The sequence below is a fragment of the Petaurus breviceps genome, unplaced genomic scaffold (assembly GCF_028583685.1).
Source record: "Petaurus breviceps papuanus isolate PSGF00001 unplaced genomic scaffold, PetGlider_PUasm1.0 175, whole genome shotgun sequence".
In the NCBI taxonomy this organism is placed as follows: Eukaryota; Metazoa; Chordata; class Mammalia; order Diprotodontia; family Petauridae; genus Petaurus; species Petaurus breviceps.
Window position 1 is genome coordinate 34112674 of NW_027185764.1, and position 25695 is coordinate 34138368.

At 36.8% G+C, this 25695-nt stretch overlaps 1 protein-coding gene across 9 annotated transcripts in view; it reads left to right on the forward strand.

The window, feature by feature from the left end:
* XRCC4 (X-ray repair cross complementing 4) overlaps window positions 1–25695 on the forward strand; it is a 413125-nt gene that overhangs the window by 298688 nt on the left and 88742 nt on the right. Inside the window, exon 8 of one of the 9 annotated variants that reach the window (XM_069085056.1) lies at window positions 13518–13536. The exons of 7 other annotated variants lie outside the window; for them this stretch is intronic. In XM_069085056.1, coding sequence (XP_068941157.1) covers window positions 13518–13521 — 4 coding nt within the window. In that variant the 3' untranslated portion in view covers window positions 13522–13536. Of the gene's footprint in view, window positions 1–4840; window positions 5307–13517; window positions 13537–25695 lie in introns of those variants that run through there. One more of the 9 variants, XM_069085053.1, reaches the window with a different exon arrangement.

Genomic DNA, 25695 nt, shown 5'->3' on the forward strand with positions numbered 1-25695 from the left:
CCTGCCCTCCCTTCCATCATTCCCCCTCTCATCCCCTTCCCCCCCTATTCTCCTGTAGGGTGAGATACCCTATTTAGTGTGTATTTCATTCCCTCCCCAAGCTAAATTCAATGAGAATAAGGTTGACCCATTCCCTTTTGCCCTCCTATTCTTCCCCTCCAATGTAACCATTTTCCCTTGCCTCTTCTATATGAGATAATTTATCCCATTCCATCTCTCCCCATCTCCTCTCATTATATTCCTCTCCAACCTCTTAATTTTACCTTTTAGTATCATCCCTTCCTATTAAATTGGTCCTGTGCCCTCTATGTATAACTGTAAACATATATACACACATTCACATATGTATTCATACGCCCATATACCCTCCAAGATATGTATGTATGTATGTATGTATGTATGTATGTATGTATGTATTTCTATTCCCTTCAACTATTTTCATACTGAGAAAAGTTTCATCAGTTACAATTATCATTTTTCCATGTAGGAATGTTAATAGTTCAACTTTGATAAGTTCCTTATGATTTCTTTTCCCTGTTTACCTTCTCATGCTTCTCTTCTTGTATCTAAATGTCAAATTTCTATTCAACTCTGTTTTTTTTTTTGTCAAGAATGCTTGAAAGTCCTCTGTTCCACTGAATGACCATATTTTCCCCTGAAACATGATACTCAGTTTTGCTGGGTAGGTGATTCTTGGTTTTAATCCCAGCTTCTTTGCCCTCTGGAATATCACATTCCAAGCCCTTTGATCCCTCAGTGTAGAAGCTGCCAGATCCTGGGCTATCCTGACTGTGTTTCCATAATATTCAAATTGTTTTTTCCTGGCTGCTTGAAGTATTCTCTCCTTAATCTGGGAATTCTGGAAACTGGCTATAATATTCCTAGGAGTTTTGTTTTTGGGATCTTTTTCAGGAGGTGATCAGTGGATTCTTTCAACCTCTATTTTGCCCTCTGGTTCTAAAACATCAGGGCAGTTTTCCTTGAGAATTTCTTGGAGGATTATTTCTAGGTTCTTTCTATGATCATGGCTTTCAGGCAGTCCAATAATTTTTAAATTATCTCTCCTGGATCTATTTTCCAGGTCAGTGTTTTTCCCAGGAGATATTTCACATTGTCTTCTATTCTTTCATTTGTTTGGATGTGTTTAACAGCATCTTGATTTCTCATAAAGTCATTAGCTTCCATTTGCTCCAATCTAATTCTGAAGGAATGATTCTCCTCAGTGAGCTTTTGAGATTTTTTTTCCATCTAGCAAATTTGGCTTTTTAAGGCATTCTTCTCCTCATTTCATTTTTGAGCCTCTTTTGCTATTTAAGTTAGTCTATTTTTTAAGGTGTGATTTTTCTCAGTCAGGCTGTTGACTCTCATTTTGTAATTTTCTTGCCTTGTTCTCATTTCTCCTCCCAATTTTTCCTCCACTTCTCTTATCTGCTTATTAAAGTCCTCTATGGCCTGTAACCAGCTCATATTTTCCTTTGAAACTTTTGGTGCAGGAGTTCTGACTTCACTGTCTTCCTCCTGTTCCATGCTTTGATCCTTTTTGTCCCCAAAATAGTAGTCTAATGTTGGGTTCTTCTGTTTGCTTTGTTTCCTTTGCCTGGTCATGTCACCACTCAATTACTTGACTTTTTGGGCTTTTTGCCACAGTAGGACTCTGCTGCCAGACAGGGGAACTTCGTAGCAAATGCTGGGGTTTTCTCAGCTGCGGAGGTATTAGTTGGGTGCTCTTGCTGAAGCCTCCACATGCTCTGGCAAGCTGAACACACACCCCAGGACCTCCACCCTAGACCACAATCCAGATCCAAGCAAATTAAAGCAAGAGTCATTACCCCTCAGACTTGTTGCTTGGTCCCCCTGCAGTCTGCAGGCCAGGGGCTGAAGCTGCAGAGCCAAGGCTCCTCTGTGGCTTTTCTCCCTGGGGGCAAAAGCCAATGCACTCCCAACTACTGGGTCCCAGAGTCCACACTGCACTGACCTCTCACTTTGTCCTTTGCATCTATGTGTTGATAATTCTGGATCACCACAGCTGCTGGTGATCTGGAGTCCCTCCAGCTGGTGGTTGGTCAGGCCTGACCTGGGGCTTAAACCTCCAGTGGGCGGGCCTGGGCTCAGCTCCCAGAGCTCTGTGCTGGCCGATTCCTGCTGGGCTGTCCTCAGCGGGATGTTAGCTTCTCTGTGTCATTTTGTGGGTTCTGTAGTTCCAAAGTTTGTTCAGAGTCCCCTTTTACATGAATGGGAGAAGGTGGAAGCCAGAGCGTGGAGGTCCTGCTTTGACTCTGCCATCTTGACTCCGCCCCCTATATGATAATTTCAAGAAGCATAAGGAGAGCTTTTTTGACCTATTACTAATGGGTAGGTTGGGACCTTCCCAAATAGCTCTAGCCTTGGATGTCGTATAAAGTAATTAAGAAAAGAATCTCAAAATGACCCAATATTTTTATTAACCTGTATCAAGATATATTGAGTTATGTAAGATAGTGTATCTTGTAATTTACCTGTCTGTATATAGTTTGTATTTTCCCTCCTTTTTTTTTTCCATTTCAGGACTGTAATTTTATCAGTATAGGGAATTTCCCATGTGGAAATTCACTCCACCAATCTATCAGTGACTCATCTGTAGCTTATAGTTTTAAAGAGCTACCCAGGGTACTACAAGATAAGTGACTAGCCCATGGTCATTTCTGGGGTAAAGATTTATTTCATGTAGTAAAGTTGAGTACTTGAAATTTAGTATGTTATATTATGGAATACACAATGTTGAGAAAGCCACTCTAGGGGAAAGGAATGATTTTTGGAGGATAAAATCACCTTCTTAATTCTGTAACTGAGAAGAATTTTATTTCAGGGCTACCTTGGGCCATTTTAACTAGATGCCCTAAGTAATAGGTACCATCCAAAATTTGAGGAATACCTATCTAAATTAAAGCTGTGGCATCCAACTCAACTTCTTTTCATTCCTCTGAAGCAATAATCACATCTTCAGCAAAGGTAATAATCTGGGGAGCAGCATGTAGTGGGACAGACCTGTTACCTAGTGGAAATTTGGCAATGCGTGTAGTGAGGAATATTTGGGGCAAAAGGTCACAGTTTCCTTCAATGGCAACAAGTATTGCTAGTCTGTCTTCCTGCCACTCATCAGTGGACAGGAAAGATGGGGGAGGGGCAGAAGGTTCACCCATATTTATTTATTTGTTTGTTTATTTACTGCTACTGTGCTAGATGGTGGAGGTGGCTTGTGCTAGTCCTAAGTTTAGTGGTTGGTGGACTAGAGTGGAGAAAGGGAAGGCCACTCTAGGAAGGACATTGATAAATTAGGTTATTGAAAGGAAGGCAACCAAAATGGTGGCAGTACTTGAGTGTATGTGATATGAGAATCAGTTGGAGGAACTATAAATGTTTGTTTAGCCTAGAGAAGAGAAGGCTGAGGGGCAAGGCAGGGGTAACTTGAGAGTGATTTTCAAGTAGTTGGTAAGCTCTTACACAGAGGAGGGATTGGGCTTGGTCTAGGAGTTGGTCTCAGAGAGGACATTCAGGGTGGAAGTAGCTAAGAGGCAGACATAAGCTTGATGTCAGGAAAAACTTCCTACCAACTAAAGTGTGATGTTGGATTGTGAACTCTGTGGGTAGGGATTGTTTGACTCGTTGTGTTTGTATCCCTACTGCCTAGCACAACGCATGGCACTTAGTAGCACTTAATAAATATTTATTGATTGGTAGTAGCACTTAATAAATATTTGTTGATTGGTTGATTGATGATTGTTTAAGGATTGCAGGATTCCTCATAACTAAGGCTGGGTGACCACTTGGATGTAGGGATTATTTTTTTCGCATATGGGCTGGATTATTAGATGATTTCTGAGGTCCCTTCCAACTCTGAAATTCTATGATTCTTATAAAATTGATCATAATCTTTATACACTGTCCTAAAGAGAGGAACTATCATTTTTAAATGTCTACCAAACAGTTAAATCCTGTCAAGATGACCATTTAACTCGGTTTGAAATTTGATGGTATTTGCTATTTTTAAGGGTGCTATTTAATGCAATTAAGTGTTTACATATTTCAGATGATGTTTTAATCAGCATATGAAGAAAGGCTATTTAAATTGTAATTGGAAATTATAACTTAAAATCAAGTTTAATATTAGAAAAGAACCAGAATTATTTGGTACCTAAGAAAATATATATTAGCCCTTTTAGGTTGCTGTCTTAGACTGCTTTAGAAAGCTGCACCAGTACTGTTGTTGACTTCATTGAATTGTTCTACTCTGTACATGTTACTTCTATTTCCTGCCCTTTTAAAGCCACTGACAAAGAAAAGAAATGTGCCATCCTTTCTTATCTTTTCTTTGAAGTGCCGTAGGGAGCTACAAACCTAATAAGATGAAAACCTATCAGTAATTATTGACTACAAATAAAACAATAGCCAACAGTTTTCACATGTATTAAAGAAGCACAAAGTTCTTTGATTGGCCAGCCGAAGCCAAGCAAATAAAGGAAAATTATGACTTTGTCTTATCTTAGGAGCTTTTAATAATCCTTTAATAACTGGTCATTTCCTCTTTTTCCCTCTTCCCCTACCACCATCCTTTCTCCCCTAGAATTTCCCTTTTTTTTTTGTTGGAATTCAAGTACCCTGAGTATACTTTTCAGCACTTTGGACTTTAGAAGTTTTCCATTTTATGCAGTTCTTTGTCCTCAAGCAGGTGAATGATGAAGGCCAGTTCATGAAAGAGTGGAATAGCTCATGCTACAGTTAACCCACTTTCTTAAACTGTGTGGAAAGTTAAGTAATTTCCTTCCTTCCTTCCAACCACAAAATATTTTTTTTCTGGTTCCAGGTTTCTCAGTCTACAGAGGACTGTGGAGGATAATATTCTCTAATGTCTAGAACTGTTCATGGATGGGTATTAAAAAAAGCAAAATAGTGTTATTATGTTCTAATTTCCTAGTTTGTAGATGTAATTCATTGTTACCATCCACATATTATAATCTTCCATGTTCATCTTCTGTTTCTAAATGAACTACTTTGTAAAACTACTTAATTATTATTTACTTTCTTTTTTTGCTAATAACTTTATTATATAAAAGTCTTCATTTTATTATAAGGTTCCAGTAGATTCACAGATTTATTATTTTATAACCTACCATACTACCTCTCCTTCATATGTTATGTATCATGTGGATAGTCAATAAATATCCAGTGATGATCCAATATATACTGCTACTTGGCAGCTTTGTGATTAGGTATCTTCTTTTAATGAGTTTAATTTGAAAAAATACTGTATGGAGAAAATCAGTATAATCAACTGAGGGCTATTTGTGACAAAAAAAAAATTAGTTTTAGCATAGTTTTGATTCAATTTCCTCCATTGTCTGTTCATGGAAAAAATTGACTCAAATAAAATTTTAGTTTAAGGGAAAAAATAAAATTTTAATTTAAGGAAAAAATATAAATCTTTTTGGAAAGGTATATATTTGAAAGGCAAGTCTAAATTATTTTGTACAATATGCTGATTTTGAATTATGCCTGCTCGGTGTTGATAACAGATTAGTCAAATGATTAATTATACCTATTGGCCCTCTAATCAGCAAGACTTTATTGTCCCTTTTTTATACCCAACACTGTGCTAATTAACAGATATAAAGAAGTTCAAGACTTCAGCCCTACCTTCAGGGAACTTGTAGGCTTGGAAAACAAAGGTAACATACATGAAGACACGAAAATTAATTGACTGCAATTAACATATTCTTATTCTCCTTTATGTTTTTTATCAGTTTGAATTTACCTACGAGTCTATAAGAACTTTGGCTAAAAGATTAGCAACCCTGTCATGAGATGAATATTGATGTATCTGCTAAAAATAGTATGGAACATCCAAATAAATCATTCTTTTGTTTGTCTTATTGTAAAAAGCATTAGTTATCTCTCCAATTAGAGATAACTAATTCTTCTCAATTAAGAAGACTTGGTAGAACTCAATAGAAATTTTAAAATATAAAATGCAGACCTGAGGATCCCTTGAATACGGCTTTGTAAATTTGCAAAACAAATTAATGTCTTGTTTAATAAATAAGACATGTATTATGGTAATTATGGTTTTTCTCAAATAGGCAATTAGGATAGATTTTATTATTCACAAAGCTTTTTAACAGATGTTCTTTCCAATGTCACCATGTGCCAATCAAATGGCTTCATTCTCCCCTTCAGAAGGTTAAGATAGAAAATAGAGCATTGACATTCACCATGAAGTGACTTAACTTTCCATTAGTGTTGCTTGTTGTCTGACTGGAATTAAAAAGGTACTAACCACATAAAAATAGCCTTCATTCCCATTAACTGTGGAGAGAATTAACCATGGAGAACTTGACCAGGGAACTACCAGGAGCACTCTGGAAATTTTAGTCACAAAATGTTAGTGGTGAGCATGGAGAGGGAAAGTACTTTTCCTTTCTTGAAAAATAACTTAAAAGTTTGTCCCCACATGTAGCATTGATTAGAAAGAGTAAATGCCATAGAAGGAAGGAAAACAAAACAAAACTTTAAATGAGTGGGCATGTTGTAAGTCCACTGAGCCTAAAATCTAGCTTTTCTTAATCTTTCTGCTACTTATGAACAATGCCTCTTTCAAGGAGGGTCTGTTTACTCTTTACTAATTTGAAAATAAAAAGATACCTAAGAGAGAACCTGTCATGTGTGATCTTTACTGGTGATAAGGAATTATGCTTGGCCATGGAAGCTCATAAGACCATAAGTTTAGAGTGGAGAGAACCTAAGAAGCACCCACCTTATTTTACAGATGAGAAATCTGAGGCCCAGAGATTTCAAGTGACTTGCCATGGGTCACCTAGCTAATGTCAGAGGCAGGATTTGAACCCAGGACTTCCTGGTGTCAAGACTAGGGCTATATCCACTCCTAACAGTTATTCCATTCTTGGCCAAATCCAGAATAGCTTTCCCTCATCCCATCCTTCCCCTTTTTTTGTGTATACTTGCTCCTCATTCTGAAGGAGTTTAGAGACCTGTAGTATAAACTACATACAAATAAATGGGAAAACATAAATAGGGCACACAAGTACCTATCTGCTCTCCACCAATGTCAGCAACCAGGTCCACACAAAGCAAAAGTGGAAAATATTTCCAGATTAATCCAGTTAAGCTGTTGAAGGTTTCTGGTGCATCGCCTGGCCATTGTCTCCTCTACCAATGCTAGCTGTCCCCTCTTCAATTTATACATTGAGAGAATTGCCTAGAACATTAGAGTTTAAATGACTTCCCTTGAGTGAGGGTCAAACAGTTCCTATGTATCAGAGATGGGACTTGAACCCAAGAATTCCTGAATTTGAGACCATCTTTGTCCCTCCACCACACCAGGATATCTTTCATTTCACGTGTTAATGAATGTAATTCCCAGGTGATAATAAAATATCCAAATATTTATCTGGGGTCCAGGAAGACCTTAATACCAATAAATACTGAAAATGGTGGTATTTATTAGTGTGAAGAATAGCCAAAATCCTAATTTCCTTTAGGAGACATTCCAGAATTTTGTCATAAATTGTACCTACTTGGGGCGGCTAGGTGGCGCAGTGAATAAAGCGCCTGCCTCGCAGTCAGGAGGACCTGAGTTCGGATGTGGCCTCAGACACTTAACACAAGAAAACTAGCCGTGTGACCTTGGGCAAGTTACTTAACACGGATTGCCTTCCAAAAGGCAAAAATAAATAAATAAATAATTGTGGCTACTTATTCAATGTTGTCATCAGCGGTAGTCTGGGTAATTTAAAGCCTCTCACTGGGTTGGGTAGGTCCCCAGAAGCAAGCTTAGGAAAGACATGGATGAGGGTCTTATAGGACAAGCAGGTAAGGATGGGTTGTGATCCACATCAGTGGAACAAATACCCGCACAGGTATTTGACCGTTACAGTATTGGGGCATTTTTTAAAATTAATACACTATTTGGATTGCAGGATAACTTTGGGCATAGGAGCATGTAACATATTTAGTAGGACATAAAATTATTATTAATTATTGCTATAGGACATAATTGGATTTTGTTGTTCTTCCCATAACACATTATCAAATCTGTAGGGTAGCCTTAATTACCAATAACTTCCCTTTCCCTTACAAGGGAGCTTATCCCCATTATATAATGCTTGCTGATGGTTTTAAATAGATGCTACTTATCATTTTAAGGAAGACTTTCCCTTACAATGTAGTTCCCCACATCCCTTAAGAGTTAAATGTATTAAATAATAGGAAATGATTCATTTCATGCTTTCCAGCTTTCAGTCTTTCTGTTCTTTGGCTTTCTCGATTGCTGTCCTATCAGGATCCATTTCTAATGAAAAAAAAAAAGTGTATACTTGAGGCACCATACCACTAAAGCCATCATAAAAGCCTTTTTTGAGGCCTAAAAGAACTGTCCTTGTTCTAGGTACCAGGGAAATCTAAGCTGTTTCCTTGAAAAATTTTTGGAACAGCTCTGCTCTTGACTTCATTAATTAATATAAAGTTCTGGCAGAATTTTGAAGTCCTAAGAAGGTGCTACAAAGCTTCTATTCCATTGGTGTGCCATTCATTTCCACAAAACTTAGAATTATCTGGCTCTTTTATAAATTCGAATTTGGGCTACTGTAGATGATGGACAGAAAAAAATCAAAAGATAATCCCAACAGTTAGGAATTAGAACACACCAAAGGCACCTAACCTACTCAACCTTCAGTTATTGTATGCCCAGAATGTCAGAATACCAGACTCAGCCCTTTCCCAGAGTTGCATCAGCTCCATACTCCTATCACCCTGTGTTGTCCGCTGTTAGTAATGAGCTCTTTAGTAATTCCTGAAATGGTCAGATAACATCATTTTCCTGCATATATTCTCAAGATTCACCCCTTTTGTTCATTAAATGTATAAATCTGCCAATAGAGAGCTAATATCTCAGAAAGGAGGTAAATTAGACAAATCATAATCCCAGTGAAACTTCAGCTGATCTGCCTTCTCTTACTAAGCATATCTTAACAAATCCTGATTCTTCAGAAGTATCTGTTTTTCTTCATTTTCATTGTGGCTTGTATCCCTGAAGTATCTTTTTTTTTGGTTTCCTCCAAAGCCATGTGAGAGTTCCTGCTTGGGCAAACCAGAACCACCCATGTCCCATTTGGTATAGGGATTGTAGTAGTGTAAGCATGGCATTGCAAACACCGTTCCCAACCACCTCTCTATCATTTAAACTCCACACTGTTTGTCCTCTACTACTTACATCTTCCTGCCTGCTTAATGAGGGCAACAGCATTATACCACATTTGATCCATTTGTAAATTTTTGTCTTTTACACTCACCCTATCCTCAGATGTCATATCTTTCTTAGGTAGATGCATTTCCCATTGTCTTCCCAAACTCTGGCCAATGTAACATATGCCCCCAGACCTAGAAGAACCCTTTTTGTCCACTAGCACCCTCTCCCCAGAGCCCTAAGACCTCTCTCGGGAGAAGGTAAGCATAACAAGAGATTATCTCTGTACCTCTTAGCTTCTCCACTAATTTTTGGAGCTCTCTGACCCTTAGCCAAGAATTCCTGCCAGATGGACTCATTTCCTTAACCTTTGCCTCAGTTCCTCCTACCTCTGTGGTTTTTGCCTACACCATTCAGGCAAGTGATTAGGTTTAGCACACCTGAAACTAAGTCTGCTGTTCTTTCTACTCTATAATCCACTGAGTGGGGCCTCTAAGTGGCTCCTAGCTGCACCGTCTCTAGGTTTCCTTGACTGACTTCTAGTCTCTCTGACAAAACTTCAACCCACCCCCCTTTTCCACTTTGTCACTTGGTTACTGTCAGGTCTATTAGTCCTGCTAAATCCATGGACCACACACAGACACTCAGGTGAACATAGACAAATTACACAAGCTCCTACCTGCCTTTCCAAGAATGTCAGCAGCCCAGCCTCACACAAAAAACAGAAATAAGGAAAGAACCTCAGACCAATGTAGCTGAGCTGCTGCTAGCTTGGAGAAGGCTTACCTGTCTATTCACAACTATCCTTTTCCCACCTCTGCATAAAATATGGGCCAGTTTGACAAGTATACACTAGTGCTGCGAGCAGCCTAAACTGAGCTTACATGCTTTTGTTACCCATGTAAATGTGAAACTGACAAAGCTCCCTGCCAGTGTACAGCCCATCCTGTATTCTTTGCCCCACTCTCATCCAATAAACAACAATAATAAAAACAATTAGTAAATAAAAATAATTAAAAAAAAACTTTGTTCTGGAACTTAGCTTCTTAACCCAAGGATATAAAAAGAAACAACATATAGTGACATAATCTATGAAAATGTCCTTTCCTACCCTCCTCATCCCCACCCCCATTCCATAATTCCATGATAGCTGGATCAGTTGATTGCAATTGACTTAGTGGAAATGAATTGAAGAGTATATAGCCAGATAGTGCTTTTAAGCTCAAATACCTTCTTTTCCACTCTGCTTTCCCTGTCAACTCAGACAGTTGATCACTCCAATTTCACTGATGATTTAGCAATTTCAGTACTATCATTGCGTGTCTATTTTTAACATGTGCAATGGTTTGTACAGGCCCTGATCAAGGAGCACCCTGGATGAAGCAATTCTCTCTCACTTATTGAGACTGGCCTGATTTCTGTTAGTTGTTTTTTTTTTCTACCAGATGTTATTGGAGTGACTTGCAGCTTTCCTTTGTTGTTAGACACAGTGTGGATGAATACATTAACATATCAAAATTCATTAAATGAAAAATGGAGTTAATTTTTATAGTTAAGCAATTACATATTCACATAGATACAATAGTTTAAAATCAAATAATTTTTTAAAAAGAGATTAGAGTTGGAAGAGGCTGGCTAGCCTTGATCCATGAACTCAGAGGGATTGTAGTTGAACCCTCTCATTTTTCAGATAAGGAACCTGAAACTTGGGCAAGTCATGTAACGTATCTAAGCTACACAGCTATTTGGATGGGAGAACTGGATTTTGAACCCACATTTCCTGACTCCTGGTCAAGTGATGTTTTTTCCCCCTCTTCCATTCTGAGAGTTAAAATGGCCATTTCCTACTGCTGTTACCTTCTGCCTCACTACAGGATTAGTCAGTTTGCTATTTCTTAGTGTTTGTCAGCTTGAAAAATTAAATTAATATTTTAAGAGAACTGGTGGCAAAGAAGTATTCATTTTTTTAAAAAATTCAGATAAAACTGTCTGTGACTTAAAATTGAAATGTTCCAAAATGGTAATGTGACTCATTGTTCTCTTTTACCCAGCTTACATCTTTGTCATCTCTTCTCTTCCATTAATTCATGAAATGTGCATTTCTGCCTTGCAGTTAAGATTTGGAGTTGAACATTAAATGACTCCAAATGACTCTTACACTTTGCTTTATTGCTGTCATCCAAAGGGAAGACATTAGGTACATGTTCCATCCACCCCACCTTCCTTCTTAGACATGAGTGAACTTGTTAAGCATTTTGTATTACATTTATTTAAATCTTAACTGAGATCTGAATTGTCTTGCTAAAGTCACAATGATGCCAATTCTGAGACACATACAATGATTTAATATTATACTTTTGTCTATATGTTTGTACTTTCCCAGGAATGTTTAAAAAAAATGTTTAGAGGAAGGTCAAAATTGGAAAGACAACTGAATTTGAGAAACTATGAATAAATAGTATGAGGTAAAGAGGTTCAAGTGAGAGAGGGGATGGGAATATTGTCAAAAGAAAAAACTTAATATGTAAAAGGGAAAAAGAACCATAAAGAAAGGCAAAGGAACAATGGTCTACTGAGGTCAAAATGGAATCGTTTCTCAGGGTTGGTGATGTCTATTTTCAATTGCAAGAACTTAGGAAAGGGAGACTTTGTTCAGCAGAATTTTCCCTTAGAAACTTAATTAGGCAGATAGAAAAGGAAAAGATTTACATAGCAACAGAATGGAGCTTTGCCAAATTATCACATGCTGGGGTATAAATTCAGGCTAAGAAGCCTAACAGATCCTTGCCCCCAAAGGATACTAATCCACTAATTTGCATTAAATGTCCTATTTACAGAATTGTGCTATAAAATAACATCATATTTTTTTAAGTATACTTAAACAAAAACTATTATTCAGTGGTTTTCTCCACAATAAATTGTTTTAAATCCACATGTTTGGTTAGATTTGGGTTACTGCTGAATTTTTAAAGATCACAGTTTTGCAATATTTCTTGACTCAATGATTTTAGTGGTTTTAATGTTTTATGGTTTGTTGTTAAAATGCTATGGGAATAAACTTGAAGCCCCTGGATACTAAAAATGAAATAATTTGTTTTTGTGAAATATCAATTTAATAACTAAAACACTAATACTTTGAGAATTGAGTTATGTTCAAACAGATTTTCACATGATCAACTCCCTTAAGTAATATTTACATAAAATGTTTTCTCTTATTGGATCGGAATCTAATAGAAGCTGGTTCTCTAATTAAGATGGGCAATTTTAGGCTTTCTTATACTATGTTTGCATTAAAGCCATTTGTGAACTAGTGTGTCCTAAACTCAAGAGCTAGATGGGACCTTTGGGGTCATCTCATTCGGAGGTTCTTCATTTATTTTGTACTATGGACCATTAGTCTGATGAAATGTATGGACCCCTTCACAGAATGTTGTTTTGTTCAGTCGTTTTTCAGTCGTGTCTGACTCTTAGTGACCCCATTTGGGTGTTCTTGGCAAAGATACTGGAACAGTTTGCCATTTCCTTCATTTTACAGATGAGGAACTGAGGTGAACATTGTTATTGTAGTGGTTTTCCATTTGATTCATTTTATAGATGAGGAGCTAAGGCAAACAGTGTTACCTGGCTCTCCCAAGTTCACAAAACTAGTGTCTGAGGCCAGATTTGAACCCAGGAAGATGTCTTCTTACATAAGTCAAGACATGATCCCATGATGTTATTGATCCCCTTTAAAAATGAAGAACTATCAGCAGCAAACATCTACTGTGCCACCTAGCTGCCCTCACAATAATGGTTTCAAATACATTATAAATTTATATATATATACATATATATGAATACAAAGGAAATCAATTGCGTTGAAATAAAATTATTAAAACATTTTTAAACATGTTCATTGCCCCTAGGTTAACATCTCCTGATATAATTCAACCTTTTGGTTTGATTATAACTTGGAAGTATAGAGGGGTGTGTGTGTGTGTGTGTGTGTGTGTGTGTGTGTGTGTGTGTGTATACACACATACACAGATATATACATTTCCTTTTAAGATCAGGTAGCTCCAAGGCTATCACTTGTCTGGTTGTTCTTCAGAGAGTGTTTGGAAAAGAACTCTCAAAATGAGCACAAATCAGAAATTTAAATATTTAAATATGACTCTTAAATGGGATAGAGAAGAAAAGACAATTATAAAATACAGGGAGAGAAGATCTGGCCTTTCCTATGAGCAGTAGCAATGGAATACTTGGTTGCCATGGTTTACTCGGTAGAATTGCTTTTTTTTAGGTAATCTACTTCGCAGATCTTTTGGACCTCCTGACTGGCAGGAATAAATAATACAAGAGTGAGGCTCCTTCCTGAGTCATTCGGCCTGTCCACAGTTGTTGGGAAATACCTTGAAATCATGGGGATGCTTGCTGAGATGCTGTGTTGTGCAACAAGTTCATTTTAAACAATAGTACTTTTTTTTGGTTCATTATAATAGACTTGTAAAATTAAAAGTAATAAGTTCACTTGAAAATCACCAAAATGTTCTTTCATTTCTGAATTGTATGAGTTTTGTAGTTTCTTAGGTAATCCCTTTGGACTGGGTTCAGTTGAATTCTGCTCTTGGGTGGAGGCATGGACACTGATCCCCTCTGATGTCACGCCACCCTCTTGGAATGCTGCATCTGATTTTCAAAACTTAAAAAACATGCTTTTTCACAGAAGCTAGTGATTACGCTTTTTTTCCCCCAAAGTTCATTTGAATCTGAACTAAAATTGTTAAGATCTCCCCTCCCCTTGGCATGTTTCTCTAGAGACTAGCCTGAGTGTTCCAGCCCCTAATTCCTGGTTAATAAGATAATATCCGTAGTAGGGTGAGGTTCTAGAAACAGAATATTCTGGCAAAATAAATCTCTGACTGAAATCTAAATATGCCCCTTGGGGCCAGTGGACATGAATAGGTCTGTCTGTATGAACTTCAGTTTCCTTTCTCAGCTAATCAAAACTTATATCCAAAGCATCTAAAAGATGCTCCCCATTCACACATTTGTCTGTTGTGTTTGTCTGTCTGCTTTATTTCTTCCATTGTACAGTTAACAGTGGAACATTACCCTGGATAAGCACTCTCAAAGTATGATCCTCTAAGATGTCCATAAAGTGATCTCTTGTTCTATTCTTTATAAATAGGATTCCCTCCCCATTCTCAGGGGATACATTCTGGATGTCCCAGTAAATGGCCAAATCCATGAATACTGTGCTGCATTGCCTAATTCACATTGAAGAAGGAGAAACAGGTGCCAGAAGCATAAATCACTGAGATGTGGAGACCTCCAAGGTTCCTAGTATTGTCTCCCGGGTACAATTGCCCAATTGACCTGATTTTTTTTTCTCCTTTCTCTAGTTTTCTTCTTGCCTCCTCTTCTTATTAATGGGGGGTCTAGGAGGAAGATCAGTCCCCCCTGAGTTGTTGTGATGATCAAATGAAATCATATTTGTAAAGCGGTTTGCAAACTGTAAAGCACAATATGAATATTATGCATGTCTTATTATCATATTTTTCTATTGCAGCTGTAACCTTAATAATGAACCCCTCCCAAAACGTGCCAAATTTGAGCATGTAGGGAAAAAAAAATCCTTCACCTTCCATCTACCAAGTGTAGGAGAGATGACCTTAGGCATTTGAATTAACCTCCATAGACCTCAGTTTCCTTAACTATAAAATGAGGGGGTTAGATTATATGGCCTCTGAAACTCCTTCCAGTTCTAGTTCTTTAATCATAAGAAATTTATGGAGATTGTTTTCTGGTAAGACCCATGCAAAAAAAGGAGCTATATTGGGTAAGGAAAAGGTTGTAATATAAACAGGAGCCAAAAACTGGGGAAAGAGTGTAGGGTACATCTGCCTGAGAGTACAAAGGAGGGATCAGTGTTCCATACATACTAGAAATGATGACTCATGTAAGTATGATAATATCTATACTTTTCTTAGGTATGAATTAATTTACTCAAGATCCTATTTTTTCATCCTTGACTCAAGTCAGTCCAGCTGACATTGTTGGAATGCTATAGAACTCATACTTGGAAGCCTCTGGAGAGTAAAAATAAAATTAAAGTATTTATTTTGGTCTTGGTTAAGATTTCATTGGTATAGGGGACTCCCAGAAAGGAAATCTCTTCTAGCATGGGTCAGCAACTGCTTTACAATTTAACATTTTAGAGAGTTGTCAGTGGTATTGAAGATGTTAAGTGATCAGTAGGTGTTAAGTCATCAGTATTACCAGTAATAGGCAAAGGCAGAACTCAAACCCAGGTCTTCCTGACTTTACTCTGGCCTTTTATAAGCTATGTGCTGTTGACTGCAGAAATAGTTACTGTATTTACCTTGCAACTACTGTATGCAACCTGCTGTTGCTGCTGAAATTAGCTCACTTGATGAGAGCATAACCTAATGAGACATGGTTTCAATCCTTATGTATATCCATCGCTAAAGAATACCCAAATCTAGCCCATTGCTTCACCAGTGGGTTTAGCTACTCACTAGGGAGAATGAAGTTAGGAATTGCGGTAAATTCATTGTGAAAACATCACTACAACTAGAAATAAATCAGAAGTGTTATTTTCACATATGAATAACATCGTATATTTCATTTCTTAAGTAAAGGCTAGTGACAGAACTTGATAATAATAATAATATAGTTACTATGTAGCATTTAGATAAAGTTTACAAAGCTCTTTACTTGTTACCCCTTTTTAAAGGACCAAGAAAAACAACATTAAGTATCTATATGTCTTCCATCCTTTGTAAACAGTCATTTGTGTATTTTGCAGTAGATTAGAATCCAAGATGCAATCTTTCACTGTTTATTTATTGTAAAATAATAAATTTGGTGGGGAGGATGGTGGTAATAGGGGTTAAATGACTTGCCCAGGGTCACAAAGCTAGTAAGTCTCTGAGGCCACATTTGAACTCAGGTCCTCTCCTTCACGATATACCATAATGATCATTCATCACACATGTATATCAGCCATCTTTTGTAGAACCTACAACCTCCTCATTATAATATGATTTAAACTGCATATACAGAATCCTCCACACAACCCTGATCTATAATTATGTAATTTTATTTTTCACTTAAAATTAAAGTTTGTTGCTTTTATTCTGGGTAGTGGTTTGAGGGCAGTACTTTGGCTTTGTTCTGGTTTTGAATTTGAGATCTTGATGTTCTAATGACCCAATGGAGAATGTCTGTCTTCTGGAGGAGAACCAGAAAACAGCTGCTTTACTGCTAACAAGAACTCCACAAGTCATTGGTCCTGTGCCTTCCCCTGCAGCAAGACTTTTGCATTGACTCTTTTGGTTTCATCTTCATCTACCTTAACACATCAGTATGCATCTCCATCTACCTATTACCCTGAACTTGCCTACAATCAATTATTTTGCAAATAATATAATTATTTCTATTACTTCCTATGCTGTTCTTTAGTAGAATCATTCCAGTTTGTTGAATGACAGACAGTGTTGCCATTTGGGAAAAACCACTTTTTAAATAGTGAACTCCATTATAAAAATATAGGCCTAGGGGCGGCTAGGTGGCACAGTGAGTACCTGGGATTGGTTCTGGCCTCAGATACTTAACACCCACACAAAATAACTGGCCGTGTAACCTTGGGCAAGTTACTTAACCCCAATTGCTTTAAAAAAAAAAAAAAATATATATATATATATATATAGGCCTGTTTTATTATAAGGCACCCTGAAAAATCAACAATTAAATTGTACCTACATTTAGATGATCTTAGGTACTATCTGTTTCTCCATTTATTTGTGTCAAGAAGCAGCTCGACATAATTGAAAGCTAGTCTGAAAATTTGAAGGACCTGGGTTGAAGTCATACTTCTGTCACATGCTGGCTGTGAGACTCTGAGCAAGTCACTTATCCTCTCAGCACTCTACATAACTCTCTAAGATTATAAATTGCAGAAGAAGGTGCTGTATTTCAGAGTTCCTTCTCCCAAGGAAATCTCAGGTCCAGGTTCAATTCATCTCAGTAATTTGAGGTTAGTAGAAAAAAAACAAAACCCACTGGACATTAGGAGTCAGGAGAAGAGAATTCTAAGTTTGAATATGCCACTAATTCAATGTGTGACTTTGGGCAGCCATTTCACATCCTTGGGGGTCTATTTCTCTTTTGTAAAAAGAGACTGAGTGCCAGATTGCATGATCTTAAAGATCCTTTCCACTTCTGACTTTCTCTGGTCTTGTTATTACATCTGTCTGGCCCTAATAAAAATATAATTATTAAAAATACTGTAAATAATTTTTGAAAAAAATTTATTGATTCTTTTTGTTTTTTGTTTCACTGTCATTTCCCAATAACCCCGCCCCCAAATTCTTCTCTTGTAACCCTTGTAACAAAAAAAAAAAAATTAAGCAAAACAAACTGACACACCCACCATTTCTGACAAGCTACAGAGTATTATATATTTGTAGTCTACCCCTCTCAACCAAGAGAACAAAAATGTTTGGAAGCAATATTGGTTGCTACATTAATCTAAATTGTAGCGTTTTTGACTGTTGCTCTCCTTTACATTATTGTAGTCATTGTGTATATTATTCTCTTTGTTCTGCTTTGATCATTCTGTATTCTGTAGTTCCTGGTAGCATTCTTAATTTTCTTTGAATTCCTTGCATTCATTGTCCCTTATGATATAATAGCATTTGATTGAATTCACATAACACAGTTTACTCAGCCATTTGACAGTCAGGGAGCATCCAGTATGAAGCATTTTGATATCCTAAAAAAGTATTGATTTTAAAATATTCCTTTTTACATATGGGACATTTTCCTCTGTCTTATACCTCCTTGGGGTATGTGCCCAGGAATGGAAGCATCCGATCAGAGGTTATAACAATTTAGGTGCTCTGTTCTCAAATTCCAATTATTTTCCAGAGCTCTTGGATCAATTCATAGCTCCAGCTATGGAGTATTATTTATTGGTATGCCTATCTTCCTATAATTCTCCGAAATAGTCTATTTGCTAATTTGGTAGGTGAGAGGTATACCCTCAGAATTGTTTTCTTTTGTATTTATCTTCTTATTTGTAACTTGAAGCATATTTTCATATGGTTATTGATAGCATTTGTTAGGTACATTTCTTAGGCTATCAAGGTAACATTCAGTTTATTAATTATAGATTGATAATATTCTGCATTGTATAATAAACAAATTACAAGAAACCACGCTAATTATCACTTTACAAAACAAACGAATTTCCCCTTAAGTAATTAAGATTCTTAAATACCAATTACCTATATTGTCATATAGGTATGCACAATTTCTTAGCATTCTTTCTCTAAGAACTCAGGTTTGCTAAATTTGAATCATAGTTCCTAGCAGTATAGCCCTTTATAATGAACAAAATGAAACACTGACCCTATTTTAGGTTTAGAGACATTTTATATTGTCCCAACCATTAGAGAGAAATATGACAGCTATGCATGACACTTGTGAGGAAATTGTATGTATAGTAGGAAAAACACTAGATTTAGAGACAAAGGTCATGAGTTCAAATCCCAGATAAGACACTTGAATGGATGAAAAAGGATTAAGTCCTGACTACGTAAAAGGCACTATCCTAGAACTGGGGATATAAATACAAAAGTGTTGTGTTCAAGGAGCTTCTGTTCTAATTGGATACAGGGGAATAGTTTACAGAAAAGGGGACTTTCTGCTTAGTGAATCACAGGAATTCTGAGTGGAACCATAGGGTACTTGATTGTCTTGCCGTTTTCAGGAGCAATCGAGGTATATATTGGATAGAGATTTGGGGCAGCCCCAGGGTGGGCCCTCTAATTTTAGTCAGTTATACTCACTAGTCAGTTTCAGTGACCTTGGACAAATCACTTCATTTGTTTGGGCCTCAGTTTCCTCAATTGTAAAATGAAGGGTGAATAGATTAATTAACTTCTAATTTCCCTTCAACCTCAGTTTCTATTATCCTAAGATGCTTTAGATATTTTGAATATATAGTGATAGTTGTCTGTTAAGTTATGATATGTTTAAATTCTTTGTAAAAATAAAATTGACCCGATTAAGTAAACTGGACTATCTACCCTCTTCCATACATATATCCTGCCTGAGTTCACTTAAGTTTTTTTTTAATTCCTGGAATGTCCCTTCCCCCAAATCCCTACTTATTGAAATCCTATCCATCTTTAAAAGGCCCAGTAATAAATGTCACCTCTTCCATGAAGCCTTCCCTGATCCTCCACCTCCAGTTAATAATCTTCCTTACCTAGTAGAATTTCATATAATACCTTTTATACATTTCTCTCATTCACTTATATATAATTTTATATTATAGTTGTTTACATGATATATCCTCCTACTAGACTGTAGACTTTATGAGAGCAGGACCATGATTTTTTAAATCCAGATTATCTCTACCAGCACCCTGGACAATACTAACTGGGTGCTTAATAAACTAAATGTTTATATAACTTTAAAGTTAAGGAAATGATTCTTGATGTGGGATTTGAAGAATTTATATTGTTTGAGGGATGAAGTTTTTTTTACTTAAAGTAAAGTATGGAGGCAGGAATGTATGTAACATGTTCATATACATGTCAAGGTCAAGGATTTTACTTGTTTGTCTAGAAGAGATTCATGTAGAATAGTGGGAGATAAGGTTTGAAAAGTCGTATGAGAACTTCTTATGGATGGTCTTTGATGCTAGACTAGAGTTTAAGTCTTCATACTCTAGATGGTATGGAACCATTGAAATTATTTGAGCATTGGGGTTACTATGTACAGTGCAGTATGTTAGAAAAGTTGATTTTATACCATATAGAATGGATTATTTGGGAGTGGCGTGGGAAGGAGAAAGAGAAAGTAGAAACAGAGACACTACTATAATTGTCCTTTAGTGAGATAATAAGGACTTGGAGAAGTTGGGAGCGGAAAGGAAGGAACAGTTGGATGCAACTGTTTCTAAGGAAGAATGAACAGAGTTTGTGAGGCAGTGTAGTATTATGGAAAAACCACAGGGCTTGGTGTTGGAAGATAACTTCGATTCTAACCCAATTCTGGCACTTAGTAGCCAGGTGAACATGCATGAATCACTTAGACTCTTTGAACCTCAGTTTTCTCATCTGGGAAAGTGGAATGACAATGACTATTGACCTGGAAGACCTGGAATATCATCTGAGATAATGTGCATAAAAGTTTTTTGTAAACCTTAAAATGCTACAAATTTCATCTGTTATCATTACTAGCGATTCGGTAAAGACAGAGAGGGAAAAATCAAGATGATGCCAAGGCTCTTTCTAGCTAAGTAACTGAGAGAATAATGGCACCATTGATTACTAATTAATAAGAAAGAAGCAGTAGTAAGGCTAGACTGCTCTTTTAAGATATTTGGCTTCTATAGAGAGAGGGAAATAAGACAGCAATGCAATAGGATCTTGTCCCAGTTAATTTTAATATATGATTGTATTATATTGTCAAATTCTGAAAATCTTGCATTTCACGTTGCAGACCTTGGTTAAACCTGCAGTTTTAGGAGCAAATAAAGTATCAGTTTTATAAACAGGCATGTAAACAGAGCTCTACTTCATGAAGTTGCGAATTTCTTCCTTTGTAGATATAGCCATCTTTCCCCCATTTCCTTCAGTGTTTGAGTAATTATGAAAGCAATTAAAAAATAAATAACATGTCTTGTCTGACTCTAAATTAGGTGGTATTGTTCTATATTGTCTCTATAGAAATTGAGGAAAAATTCTCAAGTTCATGGCAACAGCTGTGACTGGCATAAAAACTGCCTGTTCTTAGTTTTCATTCCATTATTGCTTTATAGGCTATAGAAAGTTGTCAAAAAATTTCAAAACCCTGACAACAGAGAAAATAACTTTTATACCTTTATAATATCTCAATATAGATTCACAAATTAATGCTTATCATTGTGGAAAGACTTCTTTACATTTTCATTTAGTCCAAGGGATGGAAGGTAGATGCCTTTCTTGAATTCCTCTCTTTACCAACTATTTATGCCTAGTAAAAGAGAATAGTTTGGGGTGGCTAGGTGGTGCAGTGAATAGAACACCAGCCCTGGAGTCAGGAGAACCTGAGTTCAAATTTGGCCTTGGAAACTTAACATTAGCTGTGTGATTTTGGGCAAGTCACTTAACCCCAATTGCCCTGGAGGGGGAGAAGCCCCTCCAAAAAAAGAGAGAGAATAATTTAAATGAGAACAGTATAAACTATAAATTCATCATCAGTCTTCTCTTTTCCTTCTGATAACACTATAACATGGGATTTTTTTACCTAATGTCTTCTGAAAATCATAAAAACTTATATTTAGATTTTTGTGGGGGCAATGGAATACTAGTCAATGAAGAATTGAAGTTCAGGATTACCCAGAAGGCCGTAGAGATATAGGTGGGTGTGAGCAGGCCACATCACATTACAAACAAGGAATGGTGTAGGGGATACAGTGTAAAGTTTGTCATCAGAGAAATATGTGCACCCTAAAAAAGATGCAATAGTTATATACCAACAGGGAGAGGTAACTGATAGATAGATGTTCCACATGCTCCTGGGACAGCTAGGTGGCACAGTGGATAGAGCACTGGGTCTAGAGTCAGGAAGACCTTAGTTCAAATCTGGCCTCAGACACTTTAGTAACTGGGCAGGTCACTTAACCCTGTTAGTATCTTTGCCAAGAAAACCCCAGAAGGGGTTGCAAAAAGTCAGACATGACTGAAAATTATTAAACAACAACAATTACATGCTCCATTGACATCTATACAAAGTCAAGAGAAATAGAAGAGGAATGTAGTACATTGGGTTGTGGATTTATGAAGGACTGTAGACAAAAAGTCCCATAGGATGGACAGTCATGAATGGATGATGAAGAAAGAGAGGCCATCAATGAGAATAGATCTATAAAAATATATACAATTTGAGCTTCTTTCTTTAATTACTCAATATGTCTGGATTTTAAATAAGTTAAATAAATTTCTAAGAAAAAACTCTGCATGCAAAGAAATAAAATTGAAAAGACATTAGGTTTGAATAATATTAGTTTTTGTACAGTATGTGAATGCTAACTAAATGCTCAGTGAATTGAACAGAGTACTCCATAGTTTATAAAGTACTTTCCTCCCAACAACCTTGTGATTTTAGTTGGTCAGACAACAAGCATTGACTAAGTGTTTAGTCTGTACCAGGTTTCTGTGCTATCACTGGGAATACAAAGAAAGACAAAAAGTTCCTTCCTTCAAGGAGTTCACGGCCTAATGAGGAAAACAACACATAAACAACTATGTATAAACAAGATATAGTCGAGATAAATTGAAGATAACTTCACTAGAAAGTGACCATAATGAATAAGGGCCAGAAAAGAATTCTTCCAGAAGATAAAATTTTAATTAAGACTTGAGGAAAGTCAGGAGACAGAGACTCCAGGAAGGAGGAAGAGTACTCCAGACATAGGAGAGAGCCAGTGAAAAGGCATGGAGCTGGTTGAGGGAGGTCCATGTTCATAGAATAGTAAGAATGTCATTGGATCTTCTCATAACTGTCAGTGCCTGGAGGAGACTTACAGGTCTTCTGAAAACTCTCTAGCCCGATGTTTTTCAGCCCTGGAATCAGGAAGACCTGAGTTCAAATGTGATCTCAGACATTTACTAGCTGTGTGACCCTGGGGAAGTCACTACACCCTGTTTGCTTCAGTTTCCTCATTAGTAAAATGAGCTAGAGAAGGAAATGGCAAAGCACTCCAGTATCTTTGCCAAGAAAATCCCAAAAGCGATCACAAAGAGTCAGACCTGACTGAAAAAATGACTAAAAAAAGCTATCTCCAGCAAGAGATTTAAAAATTTTCTCTCTCTAGAACAAACTAATCCTTATAGATTAATAATAATTATTATACCTTTATAAATCAATAGAATTCCTCACAGAGATGGCCTTACACCTAGACACAGTTACTTACATTATTTGATTCCAGGGGCAATAGATAAGGCCCTGCTTCAATCACCAGTACCATAGTGCCACCAGAGATGAATTCTTTTTCAGCAACCAAAAATAACCTCTTTTAAAACCTTAGACAGCCCTCAGGGAGGTCCAATTTTAGTACATTAAGCTTTTATCACTCTGATCCATCATCATTAACATTTTGCTATGAATTTAACTCACCTGAGAGTAAAGTGTCAGGGATTGTGAAAGGAGGAAGGAAAGATACAATGCCATGGGGAATGTTCCAAGGAGAATGAGGTCTATTAATTAAGGTCTAATGATTTTATGGTTTAGGGAACCTCTAGAAAGCCAGTAAATTATGTGAGAACCCTTTGTAAAACAGGAAGTAAGTGGTACCAACAACAGGTCCTGAGGAACATTGTGATGACAAATAATGTAGGCTTGATCTCTTTTCTAGCCCTGATAGTCATTACTGCTTGTATTGTATGTTGGTGTTGTATATAGAATACTCAACTCCCACTTCTTACACTTAGCCAAGGTATGTGACCACGAGCAAGTCCCTCAACCACTCTGAGTCTCAGTTTTTTCAATCTGTAAAATACTATCTATCTTCCAGGGGTTTTTAAATAATCAAACTAACTAATGTATTTAAACCACTTTGAAAACTTTTAAATTCTATATAAATGTCAGTTATTTTTATAATTTAGTCCTTTCTGAAGATGAGCATGCTATACAGTAGCCATAATCTGAAAGTTTTAGGGTCAAATAATATATTTAAATATGTATCTTTTTTTCTCATTGTGGACACTCACTACATGCTAAGAACTGAAAATATAAATACAAACATAAAGAAAGATTGTCCCTTCCCTCAAAGAGCTTACATTCTAATGGGGAAAGACAAGAAATAAAAGGGAGCTGAAAATGGGAGGGAGGTAAGAAGGTACCCTCCACCATCCATGGTGGAGACATTTGGAGAGTCAGGAACCAAATCCAAGAAATGAGTGAAGGATTGAGCATGGCTAGCTTTAGTGTTCCCTCATTGGACATTGTTTAGTCATTTGAGTCATGTCAGATTTCATGACCTCTTTGAGATTTTCTTGGCAGAGATACTGGAGTAGTTTGCCGTTTCCTTTTCCAGATCATTTTTACAGATGAGGGAACTGAGGTAAACAGTTAAAGTGACTTCCCAGGGTCACACAGCTAGTAAGTTTCTTAGGCTGGATTAGATGTCAGGAAGATGAATCTTCCTGACTTCAGTCCTGGCTCTCTGTTCACTATGGTGCCCCCTGGCTGCAGCTTCTCATTGGTAAGTTCCAGGAACTCACTAATCACCAGTCAGAGGCTGAAAATGGCAAAAGGATATTTTTAGGGTGAAAAAACAGTCAGAAGTAGGAAAGGTTGCAGGATGAGAAGGCCTCTGAGTGAAGACCCAGCTATCATCATAACAGCTTCAATGAATATCCTATTTTACAGTTTTGCAAAGATTTCTTCCTGACATCCCCGTGAGTTAATGCAATATAGATGTTATTATTTTCATTTTATAGAATAGGAAACTATAGCTCAGAGATGTTTAGCAACTTGAAGATCACACAGTCACTGGTGACAGAAGCAGAACTTGAACCCACATCCTCTTAATTCCATCTCTAGGGCTATTCTATGAGATCCCACTGATCAGTGATTTAATGTAAATTACCAAAAAGACTGCCAAGGGACCTTCTCACACACTGTCCTTGCAATAGAGGATGGAGACTTGAATGATATAAAAAAAATTTCCAAAGATTATTTTCATGTGTCCTTAGAAACAAAATTGAATGTTTCCCCCCCTACATTAAACAACATTCTGAATTTCCCCCCGTTCATCTTCATGAGGAACTACGTTGTTATTATCTGCTCACTGAATTGGCACATTGAGAAAGAAAGCACACCTATCCCCTCCTGTTTTCTTTGCTATTTGAGTAATAGCATAGTAAATTGTTCCTCCTTATATACTCACAGTTTAGAATACACAATGATACGTTTCTTGTTTTGTGTTTTTTCCTGCTTTGACATAATAGGTATAACAGCTTCATGACATAATATAATTGATTCTGAGATCCTTGGTTTTCTCTCCATTTACAAGAGAAAAATAGAGTCTTCCATGTTTTTCTATTTTAAATGAAGTGGTAAGGTAAAGTAATCCCCATTTTTTCATCAAAGTATATAATAATCTTGGTATAATTATCTCTAAACTATCATAAACTATGGGAATACCAATGCTAACTTACTATGTATGTTTCTTGATGTATATAATTACATTTGGCAAAAGATTGAAGTGTAAGTGAAAATGTCTTTTGGTATTTGTCTACCATATTTCTCTTTTCAAGGTTACTGATGTCATCTTTATACCACAGAACAGACTCCACCAAAGACTTTGTGGTGATAGTCACTAGCTTAATATGCCTTCATCCAGTGAAAACTACTTCAGCTTCTCTCCTCTTTAAAATATTTCCATAAACATATCC